The sequence below is a fragment of the Benincasa hispida genome, chromosome 1, assembly GCF_027475165.1.
Source record: "Benincasa hispida cultivar pf3 chromosome 1, pf3_genome.v1.1, whole genome shotgun sequence".
Classification (NCBI taxonomy): Eukaryota; Viridiplantae; Streptophyta; class Magnoliopsida; order Cucurbitales; family Cucurbitaceae; genus Benincasa; species Benincasa hispida.
In genome coordinates this window covers 93,840,614-93,857,096 of record NC_143478.1, presented here as the reverse complement: position 1 = coordinate 93,857,096, position 16,483 = coordinate 93,840,614, and the positions used below count along the sequence as shown (strand labels likewise).

The 16,483-nt window shown below is 31.8% G+C and overlaps 1 protein-coding gene across 2 annotated transcripts; it reads left to right on the top strand.

Annotated features, from left to right (window-relative positions):
• Positions 1–2,725: 2,725 nt before the first annotated feature.
• LOC120088268 (Tetratricopeptide repeat (TPR)-like superfamily protein) lies at positions 2,726–6,515 on the top strand. Of its 2 annotated transcripts, XM_039045462.2 has the most exons (4): positions 2,788–4,758; positions 5,269–5,348; positions 5,850–5,938; positions 6,020–6,515. In XM_039045462.2, exon 1 carries the CDS (start codon positions 3,332–3,334, stop codon positions 4,520–4,522), a length of 1,191 nt encoding a protein of 396 aa, XP_038901390.2. In that variant the 5' UTR covers positions 2,788–3,331; the 3' UTR covers positions 4,523–4,758; positions 5,269–5,348; positions 5,850–5,938; positions 6,020–6,515. The 2 variants fall into 2 exon arrangements, with proteins under 2 accessions (XP_038901360.2, XP_038901390.2); XM_039045432.2 differs by lacking the exon at positions 5,850–5,938 and having other exon boundaries at positions 2,726–4,758.
• The last annotated feature ends 9,968 nt before the right edge of the window (positions 6,516–16,483 follow it).

The following is a 16,483-nucleotide window of genomic DNA, read 5'->3' as shown; positions in this document are numbered from 1 at the left end:
TTTAGAATTTAGCCTAAAAGTAAATGAAGTCATAATATCAAATGAGTTCCATAACAAACTTAAAACTTAAATTGGTATATCAAGAGGATTCATTCATTCTCATCCTCCCTTCATATCATTGAAATTCAAGTCTCGGATTAAGTGAGGATTGCAGAAAAAGAGTTTAAAGTCATACACATTCATTAAATCTATCATCATTCCAGCCATAATACAACTTCAACGTTTCTTTGAGTTTAAAAGCATTAAAAAATGATAGCTTCTTCATCTCCAAAAAAGAAATAAAACAAAACTTAACACAGATACATTCGTAATATCAGCTGAATTCATCAGTCACTACACCCATGTGCAAGACTAGTAAATAAATAAATAATCAAAACAAAAGTACCCAACATAAGAAAACACAGAAAAACACTACGAACGGCAGAGAGGAACACTAAAAGAAATTAGATTCAACAAAGAGTGGAACAAAGAGAGTAAAAATGAGAATAGAAAATAATAAAGAGAGTAAAAACCCACCAACAAAACAAAGATAAACATCAAATAAGACCAAAGTTAGAATCACATTTGAGCAAGAACCATGCCAAAAATCTCCCAATAAAACCAAACAAAAAATTATAATATAAACAACAAAAAAGAGTAGAAACCTACCAACTAGCTACAAGTACTATCAAAATTTCAGTCACATTAGAGCAAAAACTCCCAAATAAACCCAAAGAGACCAACATTAGAAGAGAAAGAGAGAAACCCACCAAGAAAATAGAAAGAAACATCAAGCAGAGAGAACACCATCTATTACAAAGAGCTGAAAAACCTAAAGTAAAGATCCAAACAAATATTTTAGAAAGAAGAAAGTAAGTAGAATCAAAATGTGTGAATTGAACTTACAGGAAATTTGCGTCGGTTCTGTCGTCGATGCAGCAGCATGGAACTATCGGCGATAGCATGGACCACCAGCGACAATGTGAAATCACCAACGACAGTGTGAAATCTCTTCTCGACAATGTGAAGGCACCAGTTATATCAAACCCTAACTTTTGAGTACAATTGCACGAGAAGAAGAAAGCGTTCTGGGTGTGGCGTGTGCGAGGGATGAAAAAGAAAAAATGAAGCCAGCGCCTATTAAAACTTTCCTATGCAAATTATATTTGACATTTTAAAAATGACAAGAAAACAACAATTAAACTTGATCTTTCTTAAATATCAAGTATTGTGTCAACATGAAAAAAATCCGAAAAAATCTGCCAACTTCCGTTTTCTTGACGTTTTTCTTTAAAATTACCTATTACTTGATATTTTTCATAAAAACGTCAAGTAATTAAAAGTTGCAAACGTCAAGTAATACTATTTTTGTAGTAATGCTTATAGATATCAAATAAAAACCCTAACACGTTTGTAACCAACTAGCCAAGTATATGCACCCGAAACGAAAACCAAAAAACAAAACTGACAAGGAAAATGAAAAGATAAATATTAAAAAAGTGTTATCTTTCGAGATACTAGCAGTCAGACTCAATGGATAAAATTGGTGGTCGAAATTAATTTGCTAAGAGAATTTGGGAATTGGAGAGAGAGAAACCCAATGCAAAATATATATGATTTCTCAATCTGACATTTAGAATTCATTTAAAAGTGTTAAAGTGTTGTATTAGACATGGAAAGAAGAGGAAAAAACCAGAGGGATGAATGAAAAATTCATTTAAAACAGTGAAGTGTTGTGTGACAAGGAATGAAAGGAAGAAACAGGAGGAAGGAATGAGACCAACGTCCAACGACAAGCCATCACACGTGTTTCAGGGTCAAATGAGTAATTTTACGAGTGCCTAGTGTAAAAAGAGTACCAAATTTTATTTCATTTTAAATCTTGAGTCAAATTTCATTTGGGTCTTAGGGATCATCACTCATGTGTACAAAATTTCAAAAATCATATTTTAACTATGGTTAAAATTTTCATTGAAATTTTGATTGAAATTTTGAGATTTTGATGGCCTCGAAATTTTAATTCGGGAAAATTTCGTTTTTCCTCCAATTTCAACAAAATTTCAAGAATATTTTGGTTCCCCCATTTCGATGAAATTTCAAATTTTTGAGAAAATTTCGAGAAATTTCGATATTTTGTAAAAAAAAATCGATTTTTTTCACATGCCGATATCATTCTCAATAAAGGATTTAGCCTTTTATATGTGTTACTTCTTAAATTTCCAATTTTTCTCAATTTTTAGTTTAGAACTTTCCTTTCTAAAGAATTTGAATTTGAAAAAAACCATATATCTATTTTTAACCTCATTCAATCTTTTTCATTATTTTTCATATCATTTCACTTGAAGATTGAATTGATGTAAGTTTTTTTTTCTTCTTTACCATCCAAAACTTTCATAATTTTTACATCATTTCACCTCAAAATATTCCTAAACTCTATATTATTTTGTAATAATTTTTATATATTTTTAAAAATTTCTACTATCGTATCAACATTTATTTCTACTATCGTATCAACATTTACACAGATATTTACAATAGATATCTAAACGTTGTCTTACTTTATAGAAAATGTGACTAAAAATGATCAATTATAGTCTAACTAAATTATCATCAAAATTTTATTAACTAATTATAACAATTTCCATCCATCTTCATATGTATCCATAAATTTTCATAAATTTTTCAAAAATTTCCATGGATACAGATATTTTCATAAAATTGGATCTCCATATTTGCAACAACATTTGTATTTTGAAACTTGATTTTAACCAAAAGAAAAGAAGTGAGAAGCAAGATCTCCGCCTATTTGAGGAGCGCACAAAACTTATGGACCTTCATCTCTACAATCATGAGTTAAAAAATCCATGGCAATTTGCAAAACAAAACCTAAACCCCCGAAAACCCCACCAGAAAACGCAGCCCATAACAAATATCCCACCCTCTCAAATTTTCAGACCTTTCCTCCGCTTGGATCCCTCACCGCAGTCCTTTCATTCTTCATACACCAATCTCGATTCTTTCCACCGCACTTCTTTCTCTGAATCGCCCCCTTTCCTTTTCTTTTTCAACAAATCTTATTGTTTCTAATGGTTTTTGGATTACTACATCACTGTTCTTCACATTCTCGCTGTTTATGCACCGATTAGTGTTCTTCGAGTTTATTTTAATCGGATTTCGTTTCTGGGTGTGTTTCAATTTGTCAAAAATCACTGCTTTTCATTATTGAATTAGCAGCGGCTTCTCGGTTTATCCAGTTTGTAATTGGGGGCACTGGCTATTTTTTTCAAGAACGACTTAGATCTTGATTTTGATGGATGGGTATGTTTCTTCTTCCTGAGGAGACGCCTAGAACATGCTCTCTCTGCGACCCATTCGCAGATTCTGCCATGCTGCTACATCTACAGACACCGCTGCGGCTGTATTGAATCACGTTCAGAACTCGAAGCCTCTCGAGGAACCTGCCCTCGTAAAGCTTAAAGCAGAACGGGACCCAGAAAAGCTGTTCCATCTCTTTAAAGCCAATGCGCACAATCGGCTTGTGATTGAGAATCGATTTGCTTTTGAAGACACTGTGTCTCGACTGGCTGGAGCTCGTCGCTTTGATTACATTGAGCATTTACTTGAGCATCAGAAGACTCTACCACAGGGGCGCCGTGAAGGATTCATTATAAGGATCATAATGCTATATGGTAAGGCTGAGATGATCAAGCATGCCCTTGACACATTTTATGATATGCACTTATATGGCTGCCGTAGGACTGTTAAGTCTTTTAATGCTGTGCTTAAGGTTTTGATGAAGACCCGTGATTTAGGAGCCCTTGAGGCATTTTTAAGTGAAGCTCCAGAAAAATTCAATATTGAGTTGGATATTATTTCTGTTAACATTGTTGTTAAGGCCTTTTGTGATTTGGGTATTTTAAATAGAGCTTATCTTCTCATGGTAGAGATGGAGAAGGTGGGAATAAGACCAGATGTAGTTACCTATACGACGTTAATTTCAGCTTTTTACAAGGATAATCGATGCGAAATTAGTAATGGTCTGTGGAATCTAATGGTTTTGAGGGGTTGTTTCCCCAATGTTGCTTCTTTCAATGTGAGAATTCAATATTTGATTGATAGGAGAAGAGCATGGGATGCTAATAAATTGATGAATGTAATGAGGAACATTGGGATTGTACCGGATGAGGTTACTTACAATCTAGTAATAAAAGGTTTTTGCCAAGCTGGGTTTCTTGATATGGCCAAAAGGGTTTATTCTGCTTTGCATGGGAATGGATATAAACCAAATGTCAAAATTTATCAAACCATGCTTCATTACCTATGCAGAAGTGGGGATTTTAATCTGGCATATACAATGTGCAAAGATGCCATGAACAAGAATTGGTTTCCAAACATTGATACAATTCATTCATTACTTAAAGGCCTTAACAAGATGGGGCAGCCTGGTAGGGCTCAATTTATCCTAACATTGGCAAGGAAAAGGGTACCTCCTTTCTCTACAGCTCAGTTGGAAGCTTTGAATACCACACTGGCCAATAGCTGAAAAGAGATTTTGTAGAATGGTGCTTAGATAAAATGTAACAGAAAGCTCAAAAGGAGCTCATATTCTTTCTTTTACTTCCATTTGTAGATTACAAAGCTAATTGGACACTGATTTTTTTATGGGGTTACATCTTCAAAAGGTTTCTCTTTCTCTCAGTAATTTATTCTACCATCTCAACAAAGTTTGTCCCAAGATGAGAGTTCTGAAAGGAATGGCAGACATTTACCATGTTCTCTGTGAGTTATTGTGCAAATCTCTCTGTAGTCTCTATCATATACACACTTACTTAGGCAACACAAATGCATTCCCAAGTTCACACAAAATTCTATCCTCAATTCTATTTGTAATGTTGCCAAATACGTACACATTATTTTACATGTTCTCATTTTCGTTTCAATCTTTGTCTTTTGGAATTTGGTTTGATTTTTAATATTTATTCCAAGAGGCATTTGAAGGGCTTCTGTTATGCATGGATTACAGCCAAAAAATCTCATACAAGGGACATCTGATGTCATAGTTTCGTTGATGAAATGCATATCTTCCCTTGGATTTTATCAATGCTTTTGTTGGGATAACATTCAGCGTGTGTTATTTGTTATAGCTTTGTTCTTTTGTTTGAAGGTGGATTCTTTTTTCTTATCCTGTTTATGATATCACAGAGATGTCGCAACCATGTTATAAATTGTGCATGCATCAATTTTTTTTGTGGTGACTTTCTAAGTTCTAATAATCTTTGGTCATTTCAGCATCTGTGCTCTGGAACGCAATGTGGCAATGGGCATAAGGGCAAAACCTTTCCTGTTGGATATTTTTTAGTGTTGCATAGGTAATTTCAAATTTTGTTCGTCTTCATTTCTGAATATCATTTCCAAGCATTTATAACCACTCCTTTTGTAGAATTAAAACATCAGTCAGAAATCATTACATCATACTTTGTATCGACCTATTCAGATATAGCTGCTGAATTCTTTTAGTACGAACCATTTGTAGTTATCTTCCTCTTACCCTTGCTTGAATTCCTGCACTGTTGGAATAGCAGGGAAACTTGATATTCACACAAGAGTTATATTATGACACTTCTACTTAGTAAATAGACGAGAAACTTAATCTGTAAAATGACAAAGATAAAAGTAGATTGTTAGAGATAATGTGAAACAGTCTCACTGTTTCTCTGCTGTATGTTGATAAATTTGGTGCCCTTTTACTTCTAGAAAGCCAATGCATATTTTTCTAAAACTTCGTCTGTGTCCAAATCTGTCATCTTGGTGTCCGCCGTTCGGATTAGGTGGAGAGAGTAAAATTAACAACTGTGTGATACAACTTACAGATGGTAGCATGTCAGTGCGTTTCTAATGTCTAGGAACAATAGGGAAGGTTCATACTGTCTGCTCTGTTAGTTTGACAAGGTTTCTTAAGGTGAGAGACTGCATTTGAGTCTTCGAACAAGGAACTCAATCCTCCTCTTATTCTTCTCTGATTAAGTTATGTTACTTGCAGCGGTTCATGGGCTGATATTTGATGCAAAACTCAGCTAAAGCTTTTAGTTTGGCGAGCACCTCGTTTAGTCTTTGGTTTATATCTTGTTCTTGAGTCTTGACTATATCTCCAAAGCTAGGCAGGCAGGAAGAAGAGAGAGAGAGACATCATATCAAGTTAAATGGAGATGAAGAACATACAGGAGCAGTGGCCGTCTGTTTTTCACTAGGGATCTTATTGCCTCAGAGGAGAGGATTTTTTTTTTTTTTTGGTACCTGTGTTTCTCTTGCCATGAATTCTGTTCTTGTCTGAGTTTTTTCCTTTGTATTTGAATGTCAGTAGGTGAAAGGGAAATGCTCAAATGCCAGATTACAGCGAGAATCTGCCATCTTTTGGGTACCGTCTCATGTAAATATTTAAGGGGATTTTGATTAAATCTTTCATTACTGTTATTTTTTATAATAATTGATGATAATAGAAATTAGTTAATAAAGACACTGGTAAATACTTCTTTAAAGTTATTGTTCATGTTCATATCTGTTTTTTACTTTTTCTACATTTTATTACCCTTAAATATTCCTAAAAATCCATAAGGGTGGAAAGATTCAAACATTTGATTTTTTTAGTCGATAGCATATGCTTCAATTAATTGGGCTATACTTAAGCCGAAAAGACTATATTAATTAGGGAGTGATTTTCTTTGACAATAGAGAACACTAAATCAACACATAATCTTGGTAAGACAAATATATCTTAGTTACACAGTCATTTAAGATGAAACTAAATTCACAGTTTAAATCGATCCAATTGAATCTGTTATTCTTCTTCTCCAACATTAGTATGACCGTCAGCAGTTGTTGCTAAATAATTTTTAATAAAAAATAGGTATCACGTCACATTTTCATTAGTAATTGACGGAAATTATGGTGGATGAATTGAGAATGATATTAAATGAACTCTTGAGTAAAAATTTGTTGTAAGTTTGTCAATGTTGGTAAACTAAAATTCTGATTTTTCTACTTTGTTATCAAAGACTAAATTTGTTATTAAAGAAAAACTATATTATTGTCTTTTCTACATTACAGCCATGAAAATCAATAGAGTAAAGGTAATAAATTAGGGGTATAAAGCATATAGCTAATATAAATTTAATTTAGAAGTGAATAAATTTAATGTTTCATTCAAATCTATTATAAAAATTGATCCACGGCATATTCGACGTTATACAATTCAGAAAACAATTATTAAAATATTGTAATATGCATATATATATTATCCAAACCTAGGCATTTTATCTACCTCCAAACACAAATATCTGCGATTCTCAAGGTTTATAGCTCCCTTGGATAAGTCTCTACACGTTTGACTTTGAATCTATGCATCCAACGATCCCTAAAGTCCCAATATCCAAATATATTCATATAATATAAGGATTAAAGTTATCTAACGATTTAAAATTTAAAATTTAGCCATGGGTTTAAGAACTCTTTGAGTAAAACAATGAGTGGAGTTAACAACTTACTCACCCAACTCCTACTCTTTGGGCCTAAGCCAAACATGCTGTATTAGTTTTGAAAGTTTCTGAATCAAATAGTAAAAAAAAATTTAAAATTTAGATATTAAACTTGTAATTTAACAAAAGGTTAAATTATAGTAAATATCTTTCAACATTTTATTTCTTTTTAAAGATACTCTTGAACTTTTTTCGTTTCAATAATACCATTTGTTACGGGTGAATTTGAACTTGAAAGGCCATGAAAAGACCAGGAAAAATAATTCCAAGATAAAATGGACTTAAGGCAAACAAGTCTATTGTCATTTAATTTAATTTGAACTTAAAAGATTACGAAAAGCTCGTATCTAATCTTGAGAGGATTAAAAATGAAACATAGGTCAATTCTTCTACAAATACAACATTATAATTCCATATGAGGTAACTTGAACTTCTGATTTCTTCGTTTGCTTGTGTTTTCCAATATACCTAATTATTAAATGTATTTTCTTATTTATACTAATTATCATAAGCCATCGTTTTAATCAATGTTAGTATATATAATGTAATTTCAATGTTTTAGTTTTTTAATTCATAATGTGATTCATGTTATTACTTAACTAGAATTTTATTTTTTTAAAATTGAAAACAAGTGTAAAGTTTAGATTTTTTTAGGTAGTTTATACGTTCATCTACCTTGATGCACTCCATTTTTAGATTGAAAGATCATTTAGCCATCCTCGCAAATACTTCAATTTTTTAGATATATATGTTATGAAATTGAGGAGTACAATGGAACATAACGGATATGGAGAAAATATAATATAATAATATATAAATATAATATAATAACTAAAATTATGAAAAAGTAATAATATGAAAACTTAGTGGAAATTTGAAGTGGGTTTCTCACCAATGTGTGTGAACTTAAGATCCACCAAATGTCACTATTTATTAAATAGACAAAGTGGCAAGTAGGATGTGGTCTTACATGGACACCAAGCATGAATACAAGGCACATGGACAACATGAAGATTAACACATGGCTTTTAAGAACACTAAGCAACGGACATCTATTTATTTTTATAATATTTATAATACTCTCCCTTGGATGCCCATATATATATAAAATAAGTTTCGTTAAAACCTTACTAGGAAAAACCCAATGGGAAAAACCCTAGTGAAGGAAAAATAGTACATATTTCATATAATATACACTCCTAAAAGGATATAATATATTTATTCTCCCTCATGAAAACATCAAAGATCTTTGAGTTGCCAGATTCCAATGTTGTGCACCAATTTTTCAAAGGTTGCGGTTGGTAATCCTTTGTAAATAAGTCTGTCAGGTTATCCTTCGAACAAATTTGTTGTATAGTGATGTCGTCATTTTCTTCAAGATCATGAGTGTAGAAAAGCTTTGGTGAAATAGATTTTGTTTTATCTTCTTTAATATATCCTCCATTGATTTGAGTTACGCAAGCTGTGTTGTCTTCGTATAATATTGTTGGAAGATTTTTATTAGAAGACAAGCCACATATTTCACGAATGTGTTGAGTCATTGATCTTAGTTATACACATTCTTTACTAGCCTCGTGAATTGTAAGAACTTTAGCATGACTTGAGGAAATGGCCGTAATGGTCTACCGATCGCCATGATATAGCAGTTCCTCCACATGTGAACAAATAACCTATTTGAGATCTAGCTTTGTGTGGATCAGATAAATATCCAGAATCTACATAACTAACTAGGTCAAAATTTGATTTATTTAAATAAAACAAATCCATATTGATTGTTCCTTGGAGATAACGGATTATATGCTTAATTTCGTTCCAATGTCTTTTTGTAGAAGAATTATATCTAGCTAATAAACTTACTGAAAATGTAATATCTGGTCTTGTATTATTAGCAAGATACATAAGTGCACTAATTGCACTAAGATATGGTACTTCAGGACCAAAAAGTTCTTCATTATCATCTCAAGGTCGAAATATATCTTTCTTTATATATAATGAACGGACTTCTATTGGAATATTTAATGGATGTGCTTTGTCCATATAAAATCTTTTCAAAAATTTTCTTGTATAAGTTAACTGATGAATAAATATTCTATCTACTAAATGCTCAATTTGTAAACCAAAACAAATTTTGTTTTTTCGAGATCCTTCATCTCAAATTCTTCCTTAAGATATTCTATTGCCTTTGAAAGTTCTTCAAGAGTTCCAATTATATTCAAGTTATCAACATATACCGTTATAATAGCAAATTCTTACTGTGATTTCTTTATAAAAACATATGGACATATTGGATTATTTTGATATCCTTCTTTCAATAAATATCCACTCGGACGATTGTACCACATCCATCCTGATTGTTTCAATCTATATAGTGATCTTTGTAACTTTATTGAATACAATTCTCAAGAATTTGATGTATATGTTTTAGGTACTTTAAATCCTTATGAGATTCTCATATAAATATCATTATCAAGAGATCTAAAAAATATATTGTGACTACATCCATAAAATGCATATCCAGACTTTTATACACAGTCAAACCAATTAAATCTCTTAGTATAATTGCATCCACAATTGGAGAATATGTCTCCTCATAATTAATACCAGGTCTTTGTGAAAAACCTTGTGCAACTAGTCTTGCTTTGTATCTTATGACCTCATTATTTTCATTTCTTTTTCTCACAAATACTCATTGTATCCAACAGGTTTGACAGGTTTGACACTTTTTGGTGTTCGAACTATTGGTCCAACCTGTCGTTTTGAAAGTGGGTTTAATTCTATCTTGATTGTTTCTTTCTACTAAAGTCAATCTTTTCTATGTCGAAATTCTTCAACAGATTTTGGTTTGGGTGAAGGAACTCTAACAAGGGAGAGAACTTTTGAGCAGAAGTAAGATCATCCCAATTTTAGTTTTTCATTGAATATAAGTTTTACGGTCAAACAAGAACAAAACATGCATTTACATAAATTATAGCATGCAATAGTAAAGGAAAACTAAGAGTTTCAGAAACCCTTATCTTTGAAGAATAAATCCCTCGAACAAATCACAAATGGATCTCCTTCTTTAAAAAGGATACCACCACTTGAGAACCCTCTATATTCTCTTGGGACAAAGGATTCAAGCAAAAATTGTAGGTTTTGCTTGAATCCTTGGAAGAGGGAAGGGAGATAGAGAGGAAGAGAGGGATTGTGAGTTTTTTCCTTTATTTTTTATTTTCTTTCATTTTCCTCTTTTTTTTAATTTTCTTTTCTTTCTTTCGTTTTTGTTTATTCCTTTTTTTTTACTTTTATTTACTTTTCTTTCTCCGATTTTTTCTTCTTCCTTTTTTTTTTCTTTCATTTCTCCGGTTTATATTTCTTTGTTTCTATTGAATTTTCTTTCTTTTCTTCAGTTTTTGTTTCTTCTCTTTCTCTTATTTTTAAAATTTTTTCTTCTTCCTTTTTTTTCACAAGAATTATGAGGTTGAGTTTCGTACCCAAAACTTGAAAGTACCCAATTCATAAGTGACTTAACACCAACAAGCTAATCATTACGTTTGATTATTATAACAAATAATAAATATAAATAGCAAATGAAAGTCTATCAATGATAGCCACTAATATTTTATATCATTGATAGCTTAATCTTTGATTATATTTTCATAGTTAATAACCACTTATAGAAATCTATCATTGATAGCCAACTTAATGAATTTAATTAATAAAGTTGAACCTCGAACTAAATGTAAGTGGAATGCCTAGAAGTTTATCACTAATAACATACTTATCAGTGATAGAAGCTATCATCGAAAAGAAAAGGAACTTATAAATGTTTGGGAAGGACAAGAAAGGGGCAAAAAGGTGTTCTGTGGCTATGATTGATAGAAGCTACTACTTATAGCATGTTACTAGTGATAGAAGCTAATACTAATAGCATGTTATCGATGATAGAAGCTCCTGATTGCACGTTATCAATGATAGAAGCTACCACTGATAGCACGTTATCGGTGATAGAGAACTATCACTGATAGCATGATATCAGTGAGATCATTGATAGCATCTTATCAGTGAAAGAAGCTATCATTGATAACCACAATATGAGTAATGTTAGTGATATCGATGATAGAACTTAGGTGATATCTATATATCGAGTTTCTTTCAAAGGTGATAACTAGTTAGGTTGGTTCTAATTGATGAAAGTCTATCAGTGATAGTGACTGATAGCTGCTATCAGTGATAGCCATGATAAAAGATTATTAGTGATAGCTACTGTGATAATCGAAATGTTGGTCTTCTTTCAATTTATCATTGATAGTCATTGATAGCCTTAAGTATTGATATTTCAAGGTTGATTCCAATTAACAAAAATGAATCAATGATAGCTACTAATAATTGATAGCAAATTAAAAGCTAATATTTCAATATTATATTAATTTTTCTCAAATTGAAAGCTATCGTTGATAGTTATAGCAATTGATAGAAGCTATCCATGATAACAGCTGATAGTAGCTATCAGTGGCTATCACTGATAGCTGCTATCAGTGATAGCTTTTAATTTGAGAAAACTGGAAAGAAGTGAGCAAAATGGTGGCTAGGCATGGGTTTTTTAGTCTTTTACCATTTTTTTTTATCTATATATGCAATTAGTTTATCCTTGTACTACATATTCTATTATTTTGGGCTTGAATTTTATTTATACAACTAGTCCTATATTATAATATATAAAATACATTATATTAATTATATCTCATATAGAATTAATTTAATTAATTATAATTACCTCAATTAATTTGAACACTTCAAACTAATTCAAAAATAATTCTCAATTAAATTCCTGTTGAGCTACGGATGGGGCCTTATGAACCTGTAGATTGAAGCTCGAACGGTACTCGGATAATTAATTAAACTCTTTAATTAAATTACCCAACATCTGTTAACTGGTGGTCATTCCACTAAAAACTGACAGCTGCACTCTTCACACCACAGATAAATTTATGTGTCCATTGGATATAACCACTCAGCAGTGCGATGACCCTTCACAAATTGCTCGTAAGTACAGTTGAGTCAAAATTATCGATTTGCCCCTATAGTTACATCTAACTCCATAATTACCATTGATCCCTCTAATGAACAATAAGTCATAGTCCAACTATGACCAAGTTCCTCTAGGGACAAGAGAGGGTGTGGCCACTATGTTCAGGCCTCGGAATCAGCCCTTAAGGAAGTAATTTATCTACTTACTCCTGCATTGGGGAAGGAGTGAATTCCGTCGTGTGTACCTGTGTTCCAGCTCCCCAGTCAGACAAATCTCCAAAATGATATGCTTGTTGAGTTGGCAATCTAGCCACTCTCACCCATACAAGTCAAAAGACCGCCTTCATGAGTAGGAGTTCACAACTCACTCAGGATTCAAGTCACGTCACCTATGGTCATCCTAGTGAAGTGTAAGTCTCTATTATTAATGGCGTTATATAAAGAGACTAATCATTTCGTGGTTCAGTCTTATACAAACACTTTGTATAGGATACCCCCACTCACATGTCTCCATATGAATGATCAGATTCAGATCATTTGTAGCATTTTACAACACTTGTAATACCTACAAAGTGGGTTTTATTGTAGTATCACTAGAATAAGGTACCCAGCCTTATCCATCTACTACAAACCGTTTCGATTATTATTTAAACAAGATCCACTTGTATATCTCTACATACTTATTTAAATTACATAAAATAACTTCGAATCTTAGTTTATTGGATTGAGTATATGCTTATAAAATAACACTTATTTTATTAACAACAATATATTTATACAAAGTTTACAAAACTACGAGATTACAAGAGATTTAGGACACCAATCCCAACATCAAGATCCTTATTTTCAGATATAAAGAGCAATATTTACACAAAAATGTTGTCAATAACGACACTAGTTCGATTCCATCTTTTTTCTGTCATAACATAGTTTATTGAAATCTCATTATTATCTTTAGGTATTTCACTTTCCTCACTAGTCATGTCGATGATTTCTTCATGAGTATTTACATCATCAATCAAGTCTTTTTTACTACTAATTTTTTTTTTCATTTTCGAGGATTTTTATCTTTGGAACCCATTGGTCTACCACGCTTCTGGTGTGTTCCAACTCATTAGTGATAACTTGTTGTGTTGGGATATCAAATTTTTATGAAACATTTGCAACTGGTATATGTGACTTAGTTACTTTTTTTTTTTTTTTTTTTTTTGCATCTATAAACGCATCTGGTAATTGGTTTGCTATATTTTACAAATGAATTATTTTTAAACTCCAAGTTCACATTGATCTGTATGAGGATCTAAATGAAACAATAATGATGCATTTCATATAATTTCTTTTTTGAATTTCTCAATTCCTCTCCCTAGTGTTAGCAAATCGTGCAGTAAATACACCACCCGTCAGGAATTCAAGATATGTAATAATTGATGGGAAATCATATCCAACATATATTCCTAACCTCCTTTAAGGACCCATCTTAGTGCGTTATAATGAAGCAATTGGAACATATACTACACATCCAAAAATTCTCAAATGGAAAATATTTGGCTCATGACCATAAGCTAATTGTAATGGTGAGTACTTATGATAAGCTACTAGCCTAATGTGTATAAGTGATGTTGCATGCAAAATAGCACATCCCCATACGGATGAAGGAAGCTTAGCTCTCATAAGTAATGATCTTGCAACTAATTGCAAACGTTTTATAAATGATTCTGCTAAACCATTTTGTATATGAATATGAGCTACTGAATGTTCAACACTTATTCCAATTGACATATAATAAATATAAAAAACTTGGGATGTAAATTCATCAACATTATCAAGACAATGATCTTAATTATATAATCAGGAAATTTTACTCTTAACTTAATTATTTGAGCAAGTAATCTTGTAAATGCAAGATTTTGACTTGATAATAAGCACATGTGCGACCATCTACTAGATGCATTTATTAATACCATATCTAAATGGCTCATTTGGTAGGTTAGTAGGTCCACATATATCGCCATAAATTCGTTCTAAAAATGCAGATAATTCAGTTCCCACTTTAGCTTGCGATGGTCTAGTTATTAATTTGCCTTGAGAGCAAGCATCATATGATAATTCATTAGATTGAACAATCTTCTGGCTTTTCAATGGGTGTCCACTTGAATTCTCAATAATTCTTCTCATCATTATAAATCATGGATGACTCAATCTATCATGCCAAATAGTAAATATATCTGGATTCATGAACTTTGGGTTCATTGTTGCATATGTTTCAATTGCTCATATATGAGTATAATACAATCTAGAAGATAAAGCAGACAACTTTTCCAATATACGTTTTTCATTTGAGACAACAGAGATAATATAAAGATATTTCAAATTATTCTTACTATCAGTCTCAATATGATAACCGTTGCAACGTATATCTTTAAAAATTATAAAATTTCTCTTTGATTGACTAGAGAACAATGCATTGTCAATTGTAAATTTTATTCCTCAGGCAAAATAATATTTGCTTTTTCGAAATCTTCGATCAAGTTTGCAGAACCTGATATTTTATTTATTTTTGCTTTCAATATTGTTGATTTGGAAAAATATTTTTATTAGTATGTATTGTGTGTGTAATTGCACTGTCTGATAGACATAGATCTTCTTTGTTCATTTTTTAATCACCCAACATATGAAAATGATCCATGTTTCTTCACTAAAAGAAAATAATTACAACAAGAAAAACAACACTTAAAATATACAAAAGTTACTAAAAAAACATGAAGATAGATAAAAGAAAACAACAACATTAAGTCTAGATATTCTCAAAGTCAAAAGAAGCACTTGAAGTTCTATCAACTGTGCCAATCTTCTCTTTAGGAGATTCAAAGAAGTCGGCCACATCCAAATTTGTCATATGGGATTGGTCAAATATGTTGTTATCCTGGTATGCAAAATTTGCTTCCACATTTTTCTCTTTTTCCTTCAAGGAGGCTTGATAGAGGCCAACTAAGTGTTTTGACGTACGACAGGTACGTGATCAATGCCCAATCATTGCGCATCGGGAGCATTTATTTCAGCACTCTTTGAACTCTTATCTTATAGAGCTTTTCCTTTGTGATCATCATTTTGGGTGGTTCTTTTGAAATTTGAATGATTAAAACAATTACCATGAAAATAATAATTATTTCTTCATTTGTCACGGTCACGACCTCGACCATGACCACAACCCCGACCACGTTATTCACATTCACAACATTCACTTCGGGGAATGGTGTTGCTCCAATTGGTCGAGATTCGTGGTTCTTCATCAATAACTCGTTATTTTGTTCAGCTACGAGAAGACATTAAATTAGTTTAGAATATTGCTTAAAACCTTTTCTCGATATTATGCTGCAAGAGCATATTCGAGATATAGAATGTAGAAAATGTCTTCTCTAACATATCAGCATCAATAATTTTCTCTCCGCATATCAACAATTTTGAACTGATTTTAAATAATGCAGAATTGTAATCACTTATTGATTTAAAAACTTGTAGCCTTAAATGCATCCACTCATAATGAGTTTTAGGAAGAATAGCTGTTTTTTTTATTATCATACATTTCTTTTAAATTTTCCACAAGATATAAGGATCTTTTATTGTAAGATACTCCATTTTTAATCTCTCGTGGATATGATGACAAAGGAAAATCATAGCTTTTGCATTGTCCTGACTAAATGTTGTATTTCCTTCTTTAATTGTTTCTCCCAAGTTCATAGCGTCCAGGTGAATTTTAGCATCGAGCACCTATGACAAATAATTATTGTCATTAATGTCAAGACTGCAAATTCTAACTTTGTCAATTTTTCATGGCTACATTATCACAAATATTGTATTTATATTAGAAATTTAATATGTACTAAATATACAAAATAATATTTAATTTATTAATTATAATAAAGATGAAAAAAAATTGACCTACCTTTAGGACCTACCTTCAG

Coding starts and splice junctions, on each gene's coding strand:
- LOC120088268 (XM_039045432.2), top strand. CDS start 3,332: ATGCTCTCTCTGCGACCCATTCGCAGATTCTGCCATGCTGCTACATCT.